General features: G+C 41.2%; 1 protein-coding gene across 1 annotated transcript in view; it reads right to left on the reverse strand.

Annotated features, from left to right (window-relative positions):
• BEGAIN (brain enriched guanylate kinase associated) overlaps positions 1-18,976 on the reverse strand; it is a 149,056-nt gene that overhangs the window by 97,297 nt on the left and 32,783 nt on the right. Inside the window, exon 2 of the mRNA XM_050974833.1 lies at positions 15,331-15,359. Coding sequence (XP_050830790.1) covers positions 15,331-15,359 — 29 coding nt within the window. The remainder of the gene's footprint in view (positions 1-15,330; positions 15,360-18,976) is intronic.

Consider the following 18,976-nt stretch of genomic DNA (forward strand, 5'->3'; position numbering starts at 1 on the left):
ACTAAACAACCCTCTTGGTTTCTTTAACCCTTGCCTTTCAGACCTGTAAGGGGTGTGTTTGTGTGGTGTATCCCATGGCATCTCCAGGTTTCTGCCAATATCCATTTCTGCTTTCTGCCTCTCCTGCCTGGGTGCAGGATTGAATGCCTCAAGTTTTCCCACATGGTAGAAGACTTTCTTTGTTTTGCTACATCCCTCTAAAGGCCTGCTTTAGTTGTCCCTGCAACTAAAGGGATCTGAAAGTCTCTTTGATTGATGTCTCAATCTGGCTTTTCATTTCTTCTGTTGCCAGTTTCACCTAGATTCTGTCACTGATAATTTGCTTTTAAATGTAATGGATAAGCTTCCCAACCATCCATCTCCTCCTTTAACTACAACTTCTTTCCGTGCATTAATGACTGAAAAGTTACATTTTCATTTAAAGTGAATTTGCAAAGCAACCTTTAGATAACAGGCAGTTCTAATATTCTGACATTGTTGAAGCTATTAGAAGAATAAATCAAGAGAAAATTCTCCTACTGCCTGCACAAAATGGGGGAAGGATAGAGCAGAGGCCCCGATACTGTGATGCTACACAAGAGCAATTACCATAAACTGAAAAGGGCATAGAAATGGTAGCTGGAATTGGGCTTCTCTCCCTGAAGTTGAAAGGTGTCAGAAAGAGGAGAGAGGAATCTCCACTATTGAAACTGAAGTCATGCTAATTGCCTTCATCTCACACCGTTTTTCATTCCTTATTGGATGACCTTTTTAAATGCACAGGAAAGCATCAGAATAAATAATTCTGAAGATTACCTGTAGAAAGAGCAGTAAGTGTTTTGATTTGAATGCAGCTGAGTCTGCTCACACTGGTGGTAGGTTTAGCTCAAATGCACTGCTAATAGTACTCTTCTTGCAAGAATATATGCAATGATGCTAATCCAGTATCCTGTGAGTGATGTTAGGAGCCTGTATCTTTGCAATGAGTAGCACTGGTTTTGTGGGGATTATTTGCACTTGGGGTCAAGTTAAGAACGAGTCTTTGTATCTGGATCCTTCCTCACAAGGGTTCTCTGCTGTGGAGAGGAAATGAGAAGAAAAACAGTCTTTTTGAAATAATTTGTGAGACAAGGAAGAAGGATGCAGTTCCTTGAGCATTTTGATTTGGCTGAGGAATGTTCTGCATTGGAACTTGTCCCTGCTCCTTGGCAGACTGAAACTCTTCATTTCAGAAATGGTTATTCTGCTCCTGGAGCAAGAACTTTGCTCTCTTGTTTTGTGTTCTCTGCCCTCTTTATCTTATTACAAAAATGCCCCTGTATGTGGTCTCTTGGCTTTGACAGAAACTCCTTAAAGAACTTGGAGAAGTCACTTACTCATTCTCAGCCTTGCCTTTAAGAAGGCAGCAATACTTGCAGGAGCCTCAGAGGGTTCTTGAGAGAGGGATGACATCTAGAAGTGCAAAAGTTCCTTTGTTGGACAAACAAACCTACACAGTGAAAGCAATCATTTCAGATTTCTCTCTCTCGCTGCTGAGCTTCTGCTCTTTGTTCAGGGAAGGGTAGGCAAAAAAGCATGGCTTTTATTTCCTTTACATTACATTTCCAATGCAAGATTTACAGTGTGACTGCTTTGCATGCTGGTTTAGAGGTTTTTTTTTTAATGTGACTGATGTTCAAGTACTCTGATGATCACTCACATCACTGTTATTATGCAGGTAAATAATGTGCCTGCCTTTCCAGGGCCAATACTGCTGTACTGCTGGTGAGAACCATTGGTAACTTGACCTTCCTCTCTGATTTGTACTTATGCATCTAATAATAAATAATCACATGTGGAAGAGTCAATAGAGAAATAATGCAACACACTCCTTTTAGTACCCTAATTCAGCAAAACAAACCATGAGAAGCATTTCAGTAATTTACTATAGTAAGTGCCCTCAGCAGCTTCTGCATTTCAGCTGTTCGGTGCTCCAGCATGAAGAAAATTATTTTGGTAATTGAATAGTTCCCAGGCAATATTCTATTTTTTTTTTTTTAAGGAACAGGCCTTTCCTTCTCTATATCCCCTCATCATTACAAAAAACCAAAACACCAAAAAAAAAAAAAAAAAAAAAAAAGTTTATCTATGAATCTTTCCCCTTTCCAAATTGCCTTTTTTTTTTTTTTTCTGTTGACTACTTTCTCCAAAAAGTTCCCAGTTATTGAAAAACAGCTTCTGCTTTGCAGCTGAACTGATGGAGCTGCAGGAGACTCCCTCTTCTTGCATCCCTCTAGAAAGCCACAGGAACAACTGGGCAGGCATGGGGGCACAGGCCGGGGGGATCAGTGGTGACAGCACTGCAAACAGACACTGCCCAAGTCTCCCATGAAACCTGGGTTTCTGCTCACCTGGGCTTCAAGGGATAATGAAATAGACTGGCATTCAAGCAGAATAGTAAACCTTAGTCTCTGAAGTTAGATGAAAAATAATCTCTGTTAAAGTTGCATGTCCTTAGGCATGGAGTTTTCAGCTTTTTCTGGAGTAATGTGGTGAAAAATAATAGTCTGAGGGTCAAAACTATGATGAGAAGGAGCACACTACTTCCTGGAAGCACTCAAGCTGAGGTGACGTAAGTAAGAGACTAATCTCTGAAAAACTGCTGGGTTGCAAAATACCAGAGGCTAATGTTCTGCAGACTTCACATTTTGGGAGGGAAAGGGTGAAGCTGTTGATGGAGCAGGAGGAGAATCCCTCCAGAAGGCAAATGGGTGGGAAACACATGAGAAAAACACAGCAGACTAAGGAGAGGTGGGGAGAAAGGCTGGAGACTTCTGCATTTGAGTGTAGGTGGCTATGACCTCAATCAGAAAGACACTTCCCCCAGTGTCACCCTCGGTCTCAAAGTGATTTTTGTTCCTCCTGTTCCAGAGGAACAGACTGTCATCACTCTTTTTTTCTGTCTCACATCACTCCCTCTGTGGTACTATTTCTTACAGCCTTAGCAGGAAGCATCTTGTTTGCATATACCTCTTATAATAAACAACATAATTCCTAGCTTTCTTAATGCCTCCAGATTTTGTGCTTTCTCAGTGCTGGCCTTGTTGCCGTTGTCCTTTCAAAGTACTCCAGCTTGAAGGAACCAAGGTTTTGTCTCTAACTTTTTGACTGTGGAGATGTTTTGGTTTTTGTTGTTTTTTTTTTTATTTTATTTTTTAATTTACTTAGTGACTCAAGCTCCACAAAGTACCATCCTTACTTCTCACCAGCTGGTGGTCCATATGCCACTGCATCTCTACTCTTGTAAATACACGTTTGAAGTCATGCTCATAGATCAGACTTTTGGTGGTTAATATGGCAATATGTTAAAATGTCAAGCAATGCAGAATGAGTGAGTCAGGGGAAAAAAATAGAAGCAGTATTCTGCACACATTTATAAAATTTTCCTTCTAAAGGACTCCCAGTGGTCTGCAGATATCAGGGGATTCCTGCTAGTCTGACAGGGTCAGCACAGGGCTGGGATTTGGGATCCACAACATCTTGATAGCAGCATCTGTGAGAGACAGTGGCTCCCAGCTTCTCAATGATGTCTACCAACATGTTTAAAATAAATTAGGAACAAAAAATACAGTCTGACACATTACCCATGAAAGATTGCCAGCTTCTAACTCCAGCTCTTCATTACTCTGGAAAGAGTGGTGAGTGTTCTGTGAGGAGATGGTACTTTGTGACTTAGGGCTCATAAATGAAAAGAAAAAAATAAAGGAAATCCTTTGAACTTTGACATTGCTTCAGAGAGCATCCTAATGACTGTGGCTGCAACCTGCATCTGCAGAGCAAAACCATCAGAGGCTTCAAATCTCTGGACCTCAGTCCATATTTTCAACTCAGTCATGGCAGCACCTTCACCACCTGCATTTCAAGCAGAGGTACAATCTCTGACCTCTCATACTTCCTCTTTTCATTGCATAATTGCCCTTAAATTTGGCAATGACTCTGCAAGCCAGTGCCCTCATTCCTAGTGCTGAAGAAAGTAGCCAGGGTAAGAATAGAAAATGCAGCTAAGAGCTTTCTACAAAAGAGATGCCACTAGCAAGGGAATAATAGTTTTTGTTGATTTTACTGATTCTGCTGTTAATAACAATGCCTTCTGTCATTGTGAATGTTGTAGTTAACCAGTCTCCAATTCAGTGGCTCACAACAAAAGTATAAGGACACAATTGTGCTATAAATCCATGCTGCAGCTGTATGCCAGCTATGGGTGCATGAATGCAGACTTATAGCTGGAAACACTCTAGATATGAATGACTGGAGTATCATGTGAGTGATTTATTGTTTATATAAATGTAAAAAAACTATAAATAGCATAGCCTTATAGAAAAAAGAAGGCTATGCTATTTATAGTTTTTTTACATTTATATAAATGTGTTGTTTTCTTGAGTCTCTTTCTATTTACATTAATCTCTCTGCAGAGCTGTAGTGAACTCTTCAGCTTCTGTGTGGTCTGTGCAAACCAATGTGTAATGTAGCTAATCTATGCATAATGAGGTAGATAACACTCAAAAAGGAGTTGTGGTTCTGGGAAAAAAATTGGAGTCCTTCAAGGATGCAGTAATGGATTCATTCAGTTACTTAGAATTCAGCATGCAACCATATCTATGCCTATTTATATCTCAAGATGTTTCCCAATATTGTGCCTATAGAGATGATGAATAAGGAGATGGGATAGTCTACAAATCCAGGCTGGCAATTCGATCAGAACTGTCTGCTCTGCCTGCCATGATAATTGGTAGTTCAGTGCTGTAAGAACCTTGAGATGAAAATGTAGACTTTGTTTTTACTGTTTTAGGATTTGGAGTTCTCTTTGGGGGATGGAGATGAGAATGCAAAGTAACTGCAAAGCCACAGTAGAGAAGTCCAGTCCACACTGTGTTACTGAAAAGCATTCATTAAAATGTTACTATCAAAACTGTAAGTCAAACTTTCCATGTTCATTGAGTCCAAGTAAAATGATGCTCATCTGCTTCACATTCTCAGGTTATAACAAAAGTTGTTTTCCACACTGGACTATGGGAGGGTTAGCACTGCGCTTAAAAAGAATGGTTTTCAACGAAAATAAATGTTCTTAAAAGCAAAGTATATTGAGGCAAACTGTCTAGATTAACAATGTTTTTCTCAAACAGCTTCAAGTCACTGAGTACTGGAATTAATGGGACATCTCTCTTGGAGGTTTTTCCTGTTACATTTTGATGATATTCAGTTCTAGTTTGTAAAGAAAACCCTCCAGAAACTCACAGCATGTGAAGCCCGTCAGCACCAGTAAGTGAATCTGCTGAGGCTTTATCAATTTAAAAAGCATAACACAGTTATAAAAAAGCAAGTTGAAGTCTACAGCTACTGTAGAACTCTGCATCAGCAGCTTTGTCAAGGCGGAGAAAAAAAATGTTCTTGTTTTCAGAAGTCACCACTATCTAGAACTTTTGGCATCATATGCAGTAGACAAGACAGCTTTAGTCCTCTGAACTGACATTTGTTAGCAGAGTACCTGTTTAGTGCTATAATTTAATGTATTTTTAGTTTTTCAGAAAAAAACAATCATGACTTTTAGGTTGATTTTTCTTGTAAATTGAGAAGGAGGGAAGTGGGGCGGGGAGGGAGGGAAGTTGCTTTGTTGCTAAACAGTATAGGTCAGCTAAATTTGGCCCAAAGAAACTCACGTCAGTCTCCTCTACCTATGACTCATTTTTTCCATCTCCTGCTCATATGGTTTGTTGCCAGAGCTACCCCTTGAGTTATACAAAGGACTAATTAACCTTCTTCATGGAAGAGCCAAGACTCTTGGTTCTTCCTTCCCATGGAACTGTGGTGTACTGTGTATCTCCTAGAGGCTTCCTGCTCTTGGTGCCTTCTGCAGTGAAAGAGTTTAATAAAGAGCATCTGTCTTTACATCTTTTGATGTAAAGACAGGACACTGTCAGCATCTCATGAAGAAATAAAATAGGACCAGCCATGAAAATATGCTTTGGGAAGGCTCCACTGCTGGGATTGTCATTTCAGCAAGGGGGCTGCAGTGGTTCCAGCTGCAGAGGAAGGTACTGTTCTGCCTTCCACCAGTGAGAAAACACAAAATCCCATCATTCTCATTACCGTCATCAGCCCTTTTTACCTGGGGACATCTGCAAGCTTGTCAGATATGTAGGGGCTCCAGAGCAAAGACTGGAATTAACTGGGCTGTTCTAGATTACATTTTGAAGTGTGGGGTGAAAATCTACCTGGAAACCTGCCCCTGATGCCCATTGCACTGGGTGACAGTGGTGCAGCAGGGACAGGGTTAAGCCAGGAAACACATTTCTTTTTCAAAAGGCTTGTGAAGGCTCAGAACTGAAGTGGAACTGGAGAGCTTCAGACTTGTCAGGGTCACGCTGCTGATGTGGCTCCAGATGCTTCCTTCACTGTGTGGCTCTGCCCAGAGCTGTGTTTGCAGGGCTGCAAGGAGATGGCAATGTGGGATTTGAGGGCCAGCTGCTGTGCAGATTTGGACAAAAATCACCCAGGCCAGTCATGCACCCCTTTTAGCAACAGCCTGTCTTTGAATTCTGCACTGGGAAGAAGTAGGACAGAGGACCATTTGGGGATGTGTAAAAACTTCCTGGTCAGTTTTGTGATGGGGTCAATCAAATTTTTCTGTGTGTTGAGGTATGATGTTGCTTTAAGTAATTACTTAAATATTATTGCTACTCTGTCTTTCATCACTCTGCTTGCATTGCTTTGGGCTAGTTTGCTGTTTTTCTCATTTTTACCCAGTCTTCAGAGTATTTGACTCAATCTTTCCTTCGTTATTTCTTGGTCTCTTATCAGTCTAAATCTGAATGCAAATACAAATAAAAGCATCATTTTTATTCATAAGCTAAGAGTCAAAAATAAACATACAGTTTATTTTGAATTTGAACAGAACTGTTTCAGTGCTATAGATTTCTTGAATGTAGCCTCAAAAAATTCAATTTCCCTATAGAAAACAGCACTTGCCTCATCATTAAGGATGAGTTTCTGTCCATGAATGTACCTTGTTACTAGTTTCACACTGAAATGATAAGAATATCTGGCAGAGCTACAAAGCATTTATTTTTCAGCCACTCATGGATCTGCTCTAAATCTTGGTATACCTTGGTCTGGACTGTTTCTGATTAACTCCTTGGAAATACTTCCTTGTTACAGGACAGAGATAGGCTTCATAAAAAGAGGAAAGACTATCTCAAAGGGCAAGTCACCCAGCAGTTACAATCTTAGTTAAATATGCACGTGCAAAGTCACATGCCACACATTTAGTGCTACTTAAATGTAATTTTAAGCACTTACATCTGTAGAACTTCTTAGCAGTAAGACCAATTATGCAGATATATAGGCAATTTCTTTTTTTATCTGTAGACTTCTCTGTACAGGTGAAGCATTGAAAACTGTGTTAATTTGTGCAATACCTTGGTTAAGCCAGCATACCTGAGTTAAATAGTAGCAGAAAGATTTAGCACTTCTAAAACTAGAAAGTACAGAAAAAAGGAGTGCTGATTGCTTTCCTCTTCAGTTTGCCTTTCCTCTTCTTACCTGCTGCAAGAACGAGCTCTTGGGTGGTATCAAGGGAAAAGATTAAGGAGCCATTCATTGCTGGGAATTCCAGTATAGTTCTTGGAATACCTTAAAAATAAATCAGTTTCTTAGACTGATCCTTTTATCTAAGTGGCAGTTATAGCTAACAGAAATATAAAATGAGCTATTTGCTTGACCTGATTTGTATGGAAGCTTCAGAGTTAAGGCCCTTTGCTCTGACATGGATATGAAACTGGTCTTGAACAGCAGGCAGCAATTTGGAGCTGCTGAGTCATGAGAGTTTCTTGTGAACACGAGGGTCTTTGTAGAGCAGCAGTGACTCCCTGAAGAGCTCAGTGTTCCCAAAAAAATTGAAGCTCCTCTTTTTTTCTGTGACATCCATCCTCCTCTGTCTCCTCCTTCTTTGGAAAATGGGAAAAATCAAGGTCAGGTGGTAAAAATTTGCATTTTGCTCTGAACAGCTGAAATGGCATTTGTGCAGTCATGATGTCCTAGTATGTCATGTAAGTCAGTCAGCCACTGCTTTGCCAGCCTGCTGCTCAAATACTGCTTGCCCTCTGAGATGCAGGTCTGCTGCATGAGTTGTTTGTATATGTTCACTTGAACACAACTTCTCAATTTTGGTTTTGCTGACATGGTGACAGTTGGGCGAGCTCATGATTTTTTTCCATGACTTTCAGAGCTTAAAAAATGCATATATGAAGAAATTCATGCTTTAGGGAATGATAGAGCTGCATGTGACATGGAGGCCCTCACTTTAGTGCCAGTACAAACATTACTACAAACCAAGAAATGAGCAGCAACTCTACACTGTTCAGTGAGGCAGATCTTATTCCTCCTGGAAGAGTTGAATAACAACAGTTGTGCAGTTCACGCCAGCAGCAGGGCAATCACACACGAGAGAAATCCTTCAAGGAGCTACAGGCACTTATGATCCTGCTGTTCTGCTGGAGGGCTCTGTGTATTATACAATCCTCACATTCTTGAATTCCAAAAAGCATGGTTACACCTCACTGTCTGTTTTTCAGCACATTGTACTTCATGCTAAGCTGGCTTTAGATCATCACTAAAACATAAAGACAATTCAGTCTTTTCAATTGTTAATATGAAAAGCTTAATAGTTTTGATATACTTCAGATGCTTTTGATTTTTAGAGAACACTGCATCAAATGTGGTGATACAGGTTTTATTTGAATGCATTCTAAAGTCACTTGTGTGTAAATCAAGAATTGGTTGGTAAATTAAATTGCCTAAGCCATGCCAGCAGCAGCAGAGCTGGAAATTGCAAAAAGCCAGTAATAAAGTGTTGCAGACAAGTTATCTCCTTTCTTTCATCAGTCTGTGAGCTGTAGCAGCACCAAGCATTCAAAATCTACTTGATTTCACCACAGAGCACACTTAAGTGCAGTTCACAAACTGTACTGTCCTTGAACCATCTGGGGTTCATAGCCTGAAACCTCTTATATTCCTCATCTTATAAGATGGTTTTGTTACTGCTGCAGTGGCTGCCACTGTTTGCTTTGCAAGTTGCTGCTTGCAGTGTTCAGCACACACCCCTCAGTAGCTTTGGTCAAACTGCTTGCATAAACTGAAGCCTAATAGCAGTAAAGGGGAGGCATCCAATTTTCCCACCTTTGAATTTCTTAGAATCGTGGATAATTGTGTCTTTGGAACTTGAAGGGGGAGAACCCAACAACAACAAAAAGAAACTGTTCTCTAAGTTCTGCTCCTTATGATACTAAGTTCTGGGCTAATCACAAGCGCTATACAAAATTGAATTTTCTTTCTTTATTTTCTTAAATATTTGTCTGAAATGCCTCCTTTTATTTATTTTTCTTTTCTGAGAAGCTCATGGCATTGCTCAGTGATGCATTTTGCCTTGCAAGAAAGGGGTAGGCAGATCATTATTTGTAAGCTAGGCATCACTGAGGTCCAGCCTCTTCCCCATGACTCACAGCAGCTCCTGGCTGATGGCATGGCTCATCTACTCCTACCTACTTCCTTGGTCTCTTCAGATGTTTGCTCATCTCCCACTTGTCCCTGGAGGCCACTTTACACAACTCTACCTGGTTTCATTCAACTTGAATCTGTTCTGCCCTCTGTTTCTGTCATGTTCCTTGTTTGGTGGATGCTTTTGCTTCACTCAGTATTTACCTAGAACTAAAGAATGCTATAACACAACACTTGTTGCATCAGCTGATGGGGATGGTTCCTTGCCTTCTGACATCACTGCCTTTTAGATCATGCTTCCAAGCAGCAGACAGAAGCTCAGGGCACAGGATTGTAGAATAGCATAGCAGCAACACTCCTCCCTCAGCTCAACTAGTTCTGGTTTGACTGACTAGCACAGGCAATAGTAATAGTGGAAATTAGGTGTGATAAGCTGCACAAACATACTGTGCCTCTGACAGCAGTAACAAAATTCTCAGAGGGACTGGAATAGGTAGATCAGCAAGGCCCTGTGTCTCAGCCAATCCCAGTTTCAGGGCTGTAGCTCCCCTGGGGGCTGTGATTATATCTGTGTGTGTCCATTGCTCCCATTGCTATGTTTGACAACCACCAAACTCAAAGCTGAGTGTAGTCCCAGGGGGAGAGAGAGAGACATGTGCTTTAGCTACAGTCACACCCTGGATGGCAGCAGGAACAACCCAGATGTGCTGAGAACAGCACGGCAGGGCTGTCACTGCTGCTGGGACTGCCTGGCAGATAAAAACAGCTTCCAAAACAGAGGGAAAATGAAAATCTGGTTTACCTGTTTGGATATATGTTAGGCAGCTTTTTTATCCTTTTTCTTTTCTTCTCCATCTTTCAAAATGCACTCACAATTCACCCAGCTTGGTGACTTTTTTACCATCACCCCTAATGACCCTGAACTCATGGCCCTTTCATGCTAACGTTTCCCTATGCTCTATTTCTTCTGAGCTTGCCCTGTTCCATCTCTCTGCCTGTGTCCACAGCTGGGGTTTCACATCCCAGCATCAGCTAGAACCTGAAGACACTGCTGAGCAGATGGTGGAGCTGCTTCTTGCACAGCCCTGCTGCTGTCCTGTGGCATTTTGCTTCTGCACAAGGCAGTGGCTCCCAGCATATCAGCTGTGAATGTGAAGACCAGACCTAGGGCAAAGTAAACCATGTCTGTTGGTTAACTTTCTGGGGAAAAAAAAATCCTCCCCTTGTGTTCAAGTGTGTGGTAAAATTAACGTAGATACAGGCTGAGAGAGGAATAAGGACAAGGTGGGGATGGCAGGAAATTGCAGTGTGTTCATTAGCATATGAAGAGGGCTCTATTTATACCAAGTGCAAGGAAGGCAGCATGATCAGGTGGGCAGTCAGGAAAGTATTTACATTTCCTGCAAACCATGGCAGAGGCTTTTCCCTAGAACTGCATGAGCCTCTGATGTTCCTTTTGAAGAAACCCATATTCCTTCCTTACCACAGATGAACTCAAACATGCTTGAGAAAAGTCCAAGTCTAAAAATTCAAGAGACTTGGATCAAGCTGCTGACTTACTACCAGCTGTGTGTGCAAAACAAACCACTTTGCTTTCATATGTTCTGAAACAAGGACTACAGTGAAAGGAAGATGGTGGCTCACAGGTTCCTTGAGACACTTTTATCAGAGATCCCTGGGTAATTAGTAAAGTGCCTCTACTGATGCTACCAAAATAAAGTAGTCCTCAGTTGAGGAATACCATGACTATATTGTAAAGTGGAAACAGCTTCCTTGGAGGCACTGTGAGCCTGGCAGCTGGTCATGGTGATGATTTGTCCTGTTTTGTGTACTTTTAGATATACTGTTCAGCCTGTTGTGGAGCTTGAAAGCTTAGAACTAAGAATATTGATTTAGAGTTTCTGAATTGTCACTGATATTTTAGGAGTGTATAAAAAAAAAAAGGAAAAGCTTTTATTGAACGATATCTGTCTCTTTAAGTGACATTTCCTGTGGAATGACATACTCTTCAGTGTAAGGAAGCTAAGAAGCTGATCAATATTTGTGTATAAAGTATTTCTAGAGATCTGTTTTGCCAAACCTTACATCATCCTCACTCAGAAAGTTTGACTATTGCAACCTGTATTTCAAGCAGGATGGAATGGAAGCAAAGAAAAAGAAGCCAGAAGTCTGTACTGGAGTTGCAGTGGAACTGGTCTTTCATTTGCAATTTTTAAACATTCTGTGGGCTCAATCTGAGTTAGAAGAGTACTTTCCAGTCTACTGGGAATTTGATGTGCCAGCCACCACAGACATACAAGGCCTCAGACTTGGAAGGCTTGTGCTTCTCTTGCATATATGCACCAAAGATAGCACACTGTTGAGTCCAAATAAGATAGTATAGGTACATTTGATATTCACTTTATTAGCTAAGATTTTCAGTCCTTGTTTATAGACAGGAAAAAGAACCAGATCCAAAAAATTGTATTTAAAAGGTTGGAATCAGAACTAATTAATGCTTAAAGTGACTCTATAACCTACATAAGTGCAGATCCTCAAGAGGTTTGTGATTAGTAGTTAGCCTTACTCCTGCCTAATACATTGGTACCTTTGAAATATAATAAACACTGTACTGCTAAGAATCATTTACAGTGAGAAGACTTCATTGCAAAAGCTGATTCTTTTCAGACAAAGTTTTAGCACAAAATCGCATGTTTCTGCTTTTAGAGGAAGGTGTCCCTGTGTCAGGCTAAATACTGACAACCTCCCACCCCTGCTTCCTACTTCTCCTTCCACACATAGCTCTGTGACAGCTAGCCCCTGCTGCAAAGGACAGCATGTGACTTTGCAGGTCACAGCAGCTCCTGGGTCTGCAAGGGGAATTAGTGCTGCCTCATGTGAGAGGAATCACATTGCTCTGGACAGATTCTCAGTGAAGGAATGTGACAATCAGACTTGTATTAGTTTGCACTGTTGCTTGTACTTCCTGGCCCAATGAATTTTATGGCTGAACAAAGCACAGGCTATCAGTGGACCCATTTTTCAGGCTCCTGCATTCACCCCTCTCTCTGAATGGGCCTGGTTGCCCCAGTCCTTGGGGATGCCTCAGATGGATCCCCATTCTCCTGGGCTGGGGGATGTACAAAGCTCACCCAAAGACTTACAGAGGTGCCTTGATAAAATGTTTGGCCCTGTGGGCTCTCCAGGACTTCCATCTGTTCTTCTTTAAAAGACTTTCTTCTCTTGAAGAGCACTGTGCAATGCAAACCTCTATCACTCTGACCCTGAGAGTTTTCAACCTGGCTTCACTGTCCTGTGGTTATGCACCTTGCTCCTGTTGTCCTGTTTCTCTAACAAGGTTTTTTCCTTTTTGCTCCTTACAGAAACCCTTTCTCATCCCTCTTTTGCAGGAGTCTTTTATGCCCTGTGCACCCCAACTCCACTGGTGTGGGCTCACCCTCTAGTCCTTGAGCCAACACATCCAACAGCTGATGTTGAATGGCACATCCTCAACTGGGAGCCAAAAAGAGTGGGAAAGGACCTGGCCACAGGAGATAGGGCAGAGCACAATGAAGTATCATGTGGGAATGGCTTTTCTATGTTACACTGGTTTCTGCATATAACACAAAATACCTCTTTCCTCCCAGCCTGCCATTTTCCTCTCGTTTCTTTCTTTCTTCTCCTAGCTTCAGGTTATCTCTCTTCATGACCTCTCTGAAGCCACTGTGGTTAAAACACAGGGAAATTTGTTTCTTACCTGGGTACCACACTTTGATAAGTTTAGAAAAAATCTAATTCTCTCCAGGCTTTGAGTTTACCAACTATTTAAGATAAGGACTCCAGACAGTGTCCTTAAACTGCCAAGGATTCTGTCAGTTTGCATCCAAGGGGATGAGACAGGGAGCCTGGAAAAGTTTGGGATGGAGCAGTGCAGCTTCTGCACTGGGTCCTGCTGGAGCTCCCCCAGCCTGGCTTGCTGCTCTGCTTGGGAGCACAGGGAGCTCTGGAACTGACCTTGCACCTGCTGGGCTGATGGGGACAAACCTCTGCCAGAATCAACCTTTGCACACAAGAATCTTTAACAGAAAATTTCTTTAACAAACTCCTGGGAGAGCCTGACCCTTCTCTTTGTGGAGGTAATAGTGAAGCTCCTGCTTCATTTCAGTGGGGCAGGATGGACTTCTCTATCTGTGTAGTACTCAGGGAGTACTGAGGTAAAGACTGACAGCTGCAAAATTGTGGTGTTTGGAAAATGGAACTTTATGAATGTTTAGTCTCATTGTAAAAAATTATTGGGGTTTTTTCACTACATTCTGCTCATTCTCCTGGGCTCTGCAGCCCATTATTGCAATAGAGGCAAGAGTGAAAGCAGAGGCCAAGGCATGCTCAGGAAAGTATTACAGGGATTAGACTGTATTTGTGCACACATGCTTGTCCAGTAGAGATGTAAATATATATTCACTTGCATCTTCCAAGAGAGTCATTCATGACAGAAGTGTGCATACACTATAGGTGATTGGAATTTTTATTAGACACCAATCCACACACTGAGGCACTTTCTCAGGCATTACTCAGGAAAAACTCACAGCTTTAACATTATGGTACTTAAATACATAAAAATCCATAATACATTGCACAGCGTTTTTCTTTCAGCACAAAAGTTACAATACTTTTGTTGTTATGAGGCTCTACAAAATTGTATAAGTCAAGTGCTATAAAAATACATTCTTAGTAACTTTTGGACATGCAGCTTCATGTCCACTGTAAGAGACTTAACCTCCTTTGCCTCAAAAGAAAATCAGGATTCTGTTTCCAGCCCAGAATTCATTAAACACTTGATCAAATTTCTGTTGCTTTGCATTTGCCCAGATATTTCTTGAATTTCAGAACTTTTCTGCATTTCTAATAATAGGATAGCCAATCCCAAACTGAAGGAATCTAAAAAGTTTTTCTTGGACAAGAGTTGTCACTAACCAGAGTTACCAGATTCAGAGAAGGAATTTAGGCTTGTCCAACGAAACCGAGTAAGATCATGGCCAGTGTATTTGATTATGAAAAGTTCCATAAAGTATTTAAAGGGTAGTAAAAAGTGAATGACAAGTGATAGGTAAACTTTTACCTATCACTTTGATAATGTGTTAGTAGACAAGGTTTTACTATTTTTTAATTCATTTGTTAAAAAGGGCTAGAATGCTTTCTTCTTTCTTTTTCTTTCTCAACAACATACACAAAAGCAATATCCCCCAAAGCAGACTTGCACTAGGACATGAGATGGAAAACTTATAAAACCCATCTCCTTTCGCTTAAAGCAGGGAGATGTGCTGAGAAACTGGTACAGTATGACAACATTTTAAACACAGAGGAGACAAGATTTATCTGGCTGGTATACAATATAAAACAAAAATCGAACACCAATGCTACAGTGCTATATTGAAACAAACCACATTAATTAGATGCTTTGAAGTCAAGCCTATATTTTCTTCAGCTTTTTCATGAATTATTGATCCACTTTCCTCATTAAATGGAATGGCAGGCTCTTGCAGTAAATGGACAAGTGGCTACCACATTTATATAATCAAATATACCCTGCATCCGGCAATAAAACATGTTTGTGTGTAAAACATGCTTTCTGAATTGACATCCCTGCAAAACAGATTTACTAGAATAACCACATTCCTTTTCTTTTTGTCTCTAAAGCACAGCTTGCCTTGCATCATCATGCAATCCAGTATTCTACTCTGATCGTATTAAGCAAAATATTTTCCAAGAGCCTGTATTGTGCATTGTGCAACCGAACATTTCTTCTTCTATAATGAGATGTAAATAAACTGTCTCACTTACCTTATTTTCTCCATTTCTGCCGCAGAGGCCTACAAGAAATCAAATAATAGGAGCAAGTGAATGAAAGAAAACATTCACTCAGCAGATTTATGCATAGTTAAGGCTTTCCGAATGCTTCTCGGCAAGTGGCTACAGAGCGCCGGCGAGCGAGCCCCACATCTGCATCAGCCGAGGGCAGCAGCGGCAGCCGGAGTGGGGAGCGGAGCCGAGCGCGGCGGGAGCCCGGTGTACCCACGAGCCATGGGCACCGGAATGACTCAGTTGTAGCGCTGAGGCAGAAAACGGGGAGGGGAGAAAAAGAAGAAGAAGGGAAAAAAAAAAAAAAAAAAAAGCAAGCTAAAAGCAAGCAGCGGCAAGTAACAGGTTACTGAGCCTCCTGGGCTTCCCAGGGAAAGTTGAATTGCGGTGCTACCCTCGGTGCGGTGGGCATGGCAGCGGGCTGGGCTGGCGGGGATTGACAGTGACTTCATCACACGTGAATTCGGAGCTCAATTCATCATCTTTCGCTGAGCCCGACAGATGGAAGGACACCAGCTTGCCTCCTTCGTGGGAGTTTCGAGTAATCAAATTACTTTCCTGAAGTAATACACTATCTTGACAATTAGCATCTCAATACACGGAGGCGGCCGGTTAACCCCTTGGCTGCCGCTGCCCCGCCTGCAGCTCCCGTCACCCCCGGCCCGCGGCTCGGCTCTGCCACGGACCGAGAGGCTCCCCCGCATCCTCACAGAGCCGGCACGGCCGTGCCTGGTCATTGCATTACCCTGCCTCGGCTCTTTTTACCCTATAGATGCTGAAAATTCCTGCTTGCCTATAGCACGGAGACTCAATTTCTCCAGCATTACTTGTTAGCATAGTCTTCTTAACCCTATGGTTGCTTTTTTTGTCATTATCTCGTGCAGATCCTAAATAGCTGCTCCCATTTCATTTTAGCACAGCACTGGCACAGAATCTCATCAATTCTCCCAGTCCCGCTTTATTGTAACTAAGGAATGAGCACTCAGAGCCATCCTGCAATCTCTAGAGCCAGATAAATCCCAGCATCACAGAATCTCTTATTTATACTGAAAGCATTGTCCATTAATCATGAGCACTTTAAACCTTATTGATTAATGGCGAACAATCATATTTGAGTATGAAATAAATTAAAGATTAAAAATAGAGAATGTAAATTTAATCAGTTAACCAGAAGGAAATTTGTCAAACTGCCTAATAAAACGTCCCAAATGACAAATTGTTGGTTCTTCATTGGGTCACTCGTCTTCCCTTTTTCTCATTTACTTTTGATTTGCCCATTAGAGAAGTTGTCAGTCAGGCTGGTGTTTGCACTGCAGTTTCTGATGTCAAACATTAAGGATTTTAGCTATTTACTTTGACTTGGTAGGCAGGAAGCCAGCTGCAGGAAAAACCCTCCTCAGTTTCTCAGTAACAGATGTAATGCTTGCTTACATGGTCCTTGCTATGTAAACACATATTACATACCTGCTGTGTTGGAACCACAAGGTCGTGTGTGGAATCTTGAGATTAAAAATGGAACCTAAGGACCCATAATTGCTTTCTCTAATTTGTGTCTGCCCACTGAATCCTGCATGTTCTGTAGTACACAGGAAATAGATTCAACATTGCTGATCAGAAAGTGAACCACAGAGGCTTTCTCCCTGGGCATGAGAATCTACTGGCAGACCCACTGGCGTGCCAGCTTGGCTCTCCAGACACTAACTCTCCAACACTGCCCTGCTGATCATGTTCCTTTAATTTCTGGGGAGATGACAGTTCATTTGCATGGCTGCTCACTATTTCTTTGCCTTGAACTCTGGGAGTCGCTGTGAAGACAGGGTACTTAGAATATCTGATTTCAGAGCTTCTATTGTGGCAATATCTGCAGACATCAAGTGAAAATACCTGGCCTTGCTTTTGCCTAGTGCTTTGAATAATGCTGCACTCCTGGGGTCAGTGTGGGGGGTGCTTTGTGTGATTAAATCAAAGTATTGAGAAGAGGAGCTGTAGACTAATGTTTTGGTGATATTCATCTGTGAATGCAAGTGAGTCATTGGCTGCCAATCCTGACAGGAAATTAGTAGGGAGAAAAAAGCACAGCAAATGCCTAACACCAATTCAAACAAGAAATCTAAACCAAGTTGCAATACTTTTCTTTTTTTTTTTTTTTCCTGGTAGGGCTGGGTTTTTCACCTCCTCACAGTGAAAGTTCTTTGTTCCATGTAATATGGTCATTTTTCCTACAGACCATTGAGGATGTTCTACTCTGCCTTTCCCTGGCAGGTTGTGCAGTAAAGGGATGTCTTCCCTCTGATGTGGAAACTTTGGAATCAGATCAATCCTCCCCAAGGAGGATGCTCTGCCCCAGGTCAGGAGCCCCTCTGGGCTGCAGCACTGCAATGCTCCATTACATCTTTTGACAGGGATCCACTTCCAGTAAAGAAATAGGAGCACAGGACAGGACTAGAGCCTAGATGTTCTTCAGCAGATTGCCCTAGCTTTCAGCCTAGGGAGTCAAATGAGTGTAACAGATAGGAGAAGTGGTGAAAACAAAGACAGGAGCATCTGTAGAAACATAGCTTTCATCCCAAGCAGTTTATTTTCTCAGATGGCTGTGTCCCTTTGAAAAGTAATTTTCCATCCCTGTTTTTCCTTTTTCTTCTTCTTCTATTTCCTCCCCTTCTCCACATTTAATGTTTTCTTTTTTTTTTCTTTTTTCCCCCTAAAAAGCCTTAACAACTCACAACTATTTTGAAAGTCTGTGGTTTTATGAAAAACCTCTGTAACTACAAGGTGACATTTTTACTAAGGCAAAATTGCTGCTCCTAGCCAGATCCCTGCCATTGGTATAGCCTGTGGAAGTTTAGAGGTTGCATCATCTTCCCACTGCTGTCTATGAAGGCTCATGTCTGAAACATCTTACTGAATTCATTCAAAAATATAGTCTAAACAGCTCTGAATTGGCCACTTTGAGGACAAATCTTGTCCTTAAAGTCTTATGGGACCTATTTCAAGCAGGTAGACTGAAGTGAAGGCTGGTGTAAGAATGTCCTTAATGGTAAGTCATCCATAAATTGTTGTTGCTAGTGTGTTGATTAATTTCAAGTGATTCTTGATGCCTAAACTGAGCAGTGATTGAAGCTGTCTGATTTTTTTAATTAAATATTTTAAATTAAGATCAGTAATTACCTTTAATTATAAAAATATCAGATGTGATTTATTTACATGGGATTTTTTTACGATATCAATGCAGCATGACTAAAGAATTTATTTAATTGGTCTAAAAAAAACAGTTTTTGATTTTAATAAAAAGTTTGGTCTGAGTAACTCAATAGGCTACATTTCTATATACAGTCTCTTCACCTAAAATACTGAGGTTTGAAGATTTTAATTTTTACAGATATGGGTGGCATCTATCCCTGGAAACACTTTTGGGCAATGACTAATAATATTGATAGAAACCTGATTTTCCAAACATTCCAAGTGTTTGAAGGAAGCAAATGTGATGCATCAAACAAGTACCAAGACTCACCTTTTTTGGAAGTGTTAAACATTTAAAAGTACATTTTGGAATGAATATTGAAATAGAAGTCGGTTATCTTTTTTATTTAATTTAATTTTTTTTAATATAATCCCCCACCCCTCACTT

This window comes from Serinus canaria, chromosome 5 (assembly GCF_022539315.1).
Source record: "Serinus canaria isolate serCan28SL12 chromosome 5, serCan2020, whole genome shotgun sequence".
Classification (NCBI taxonomy): Eukaryota; Metazoa; Chordata; class Aves; order Passeriformes; family Fringillidae; genus Serinus; species Serinus canaria.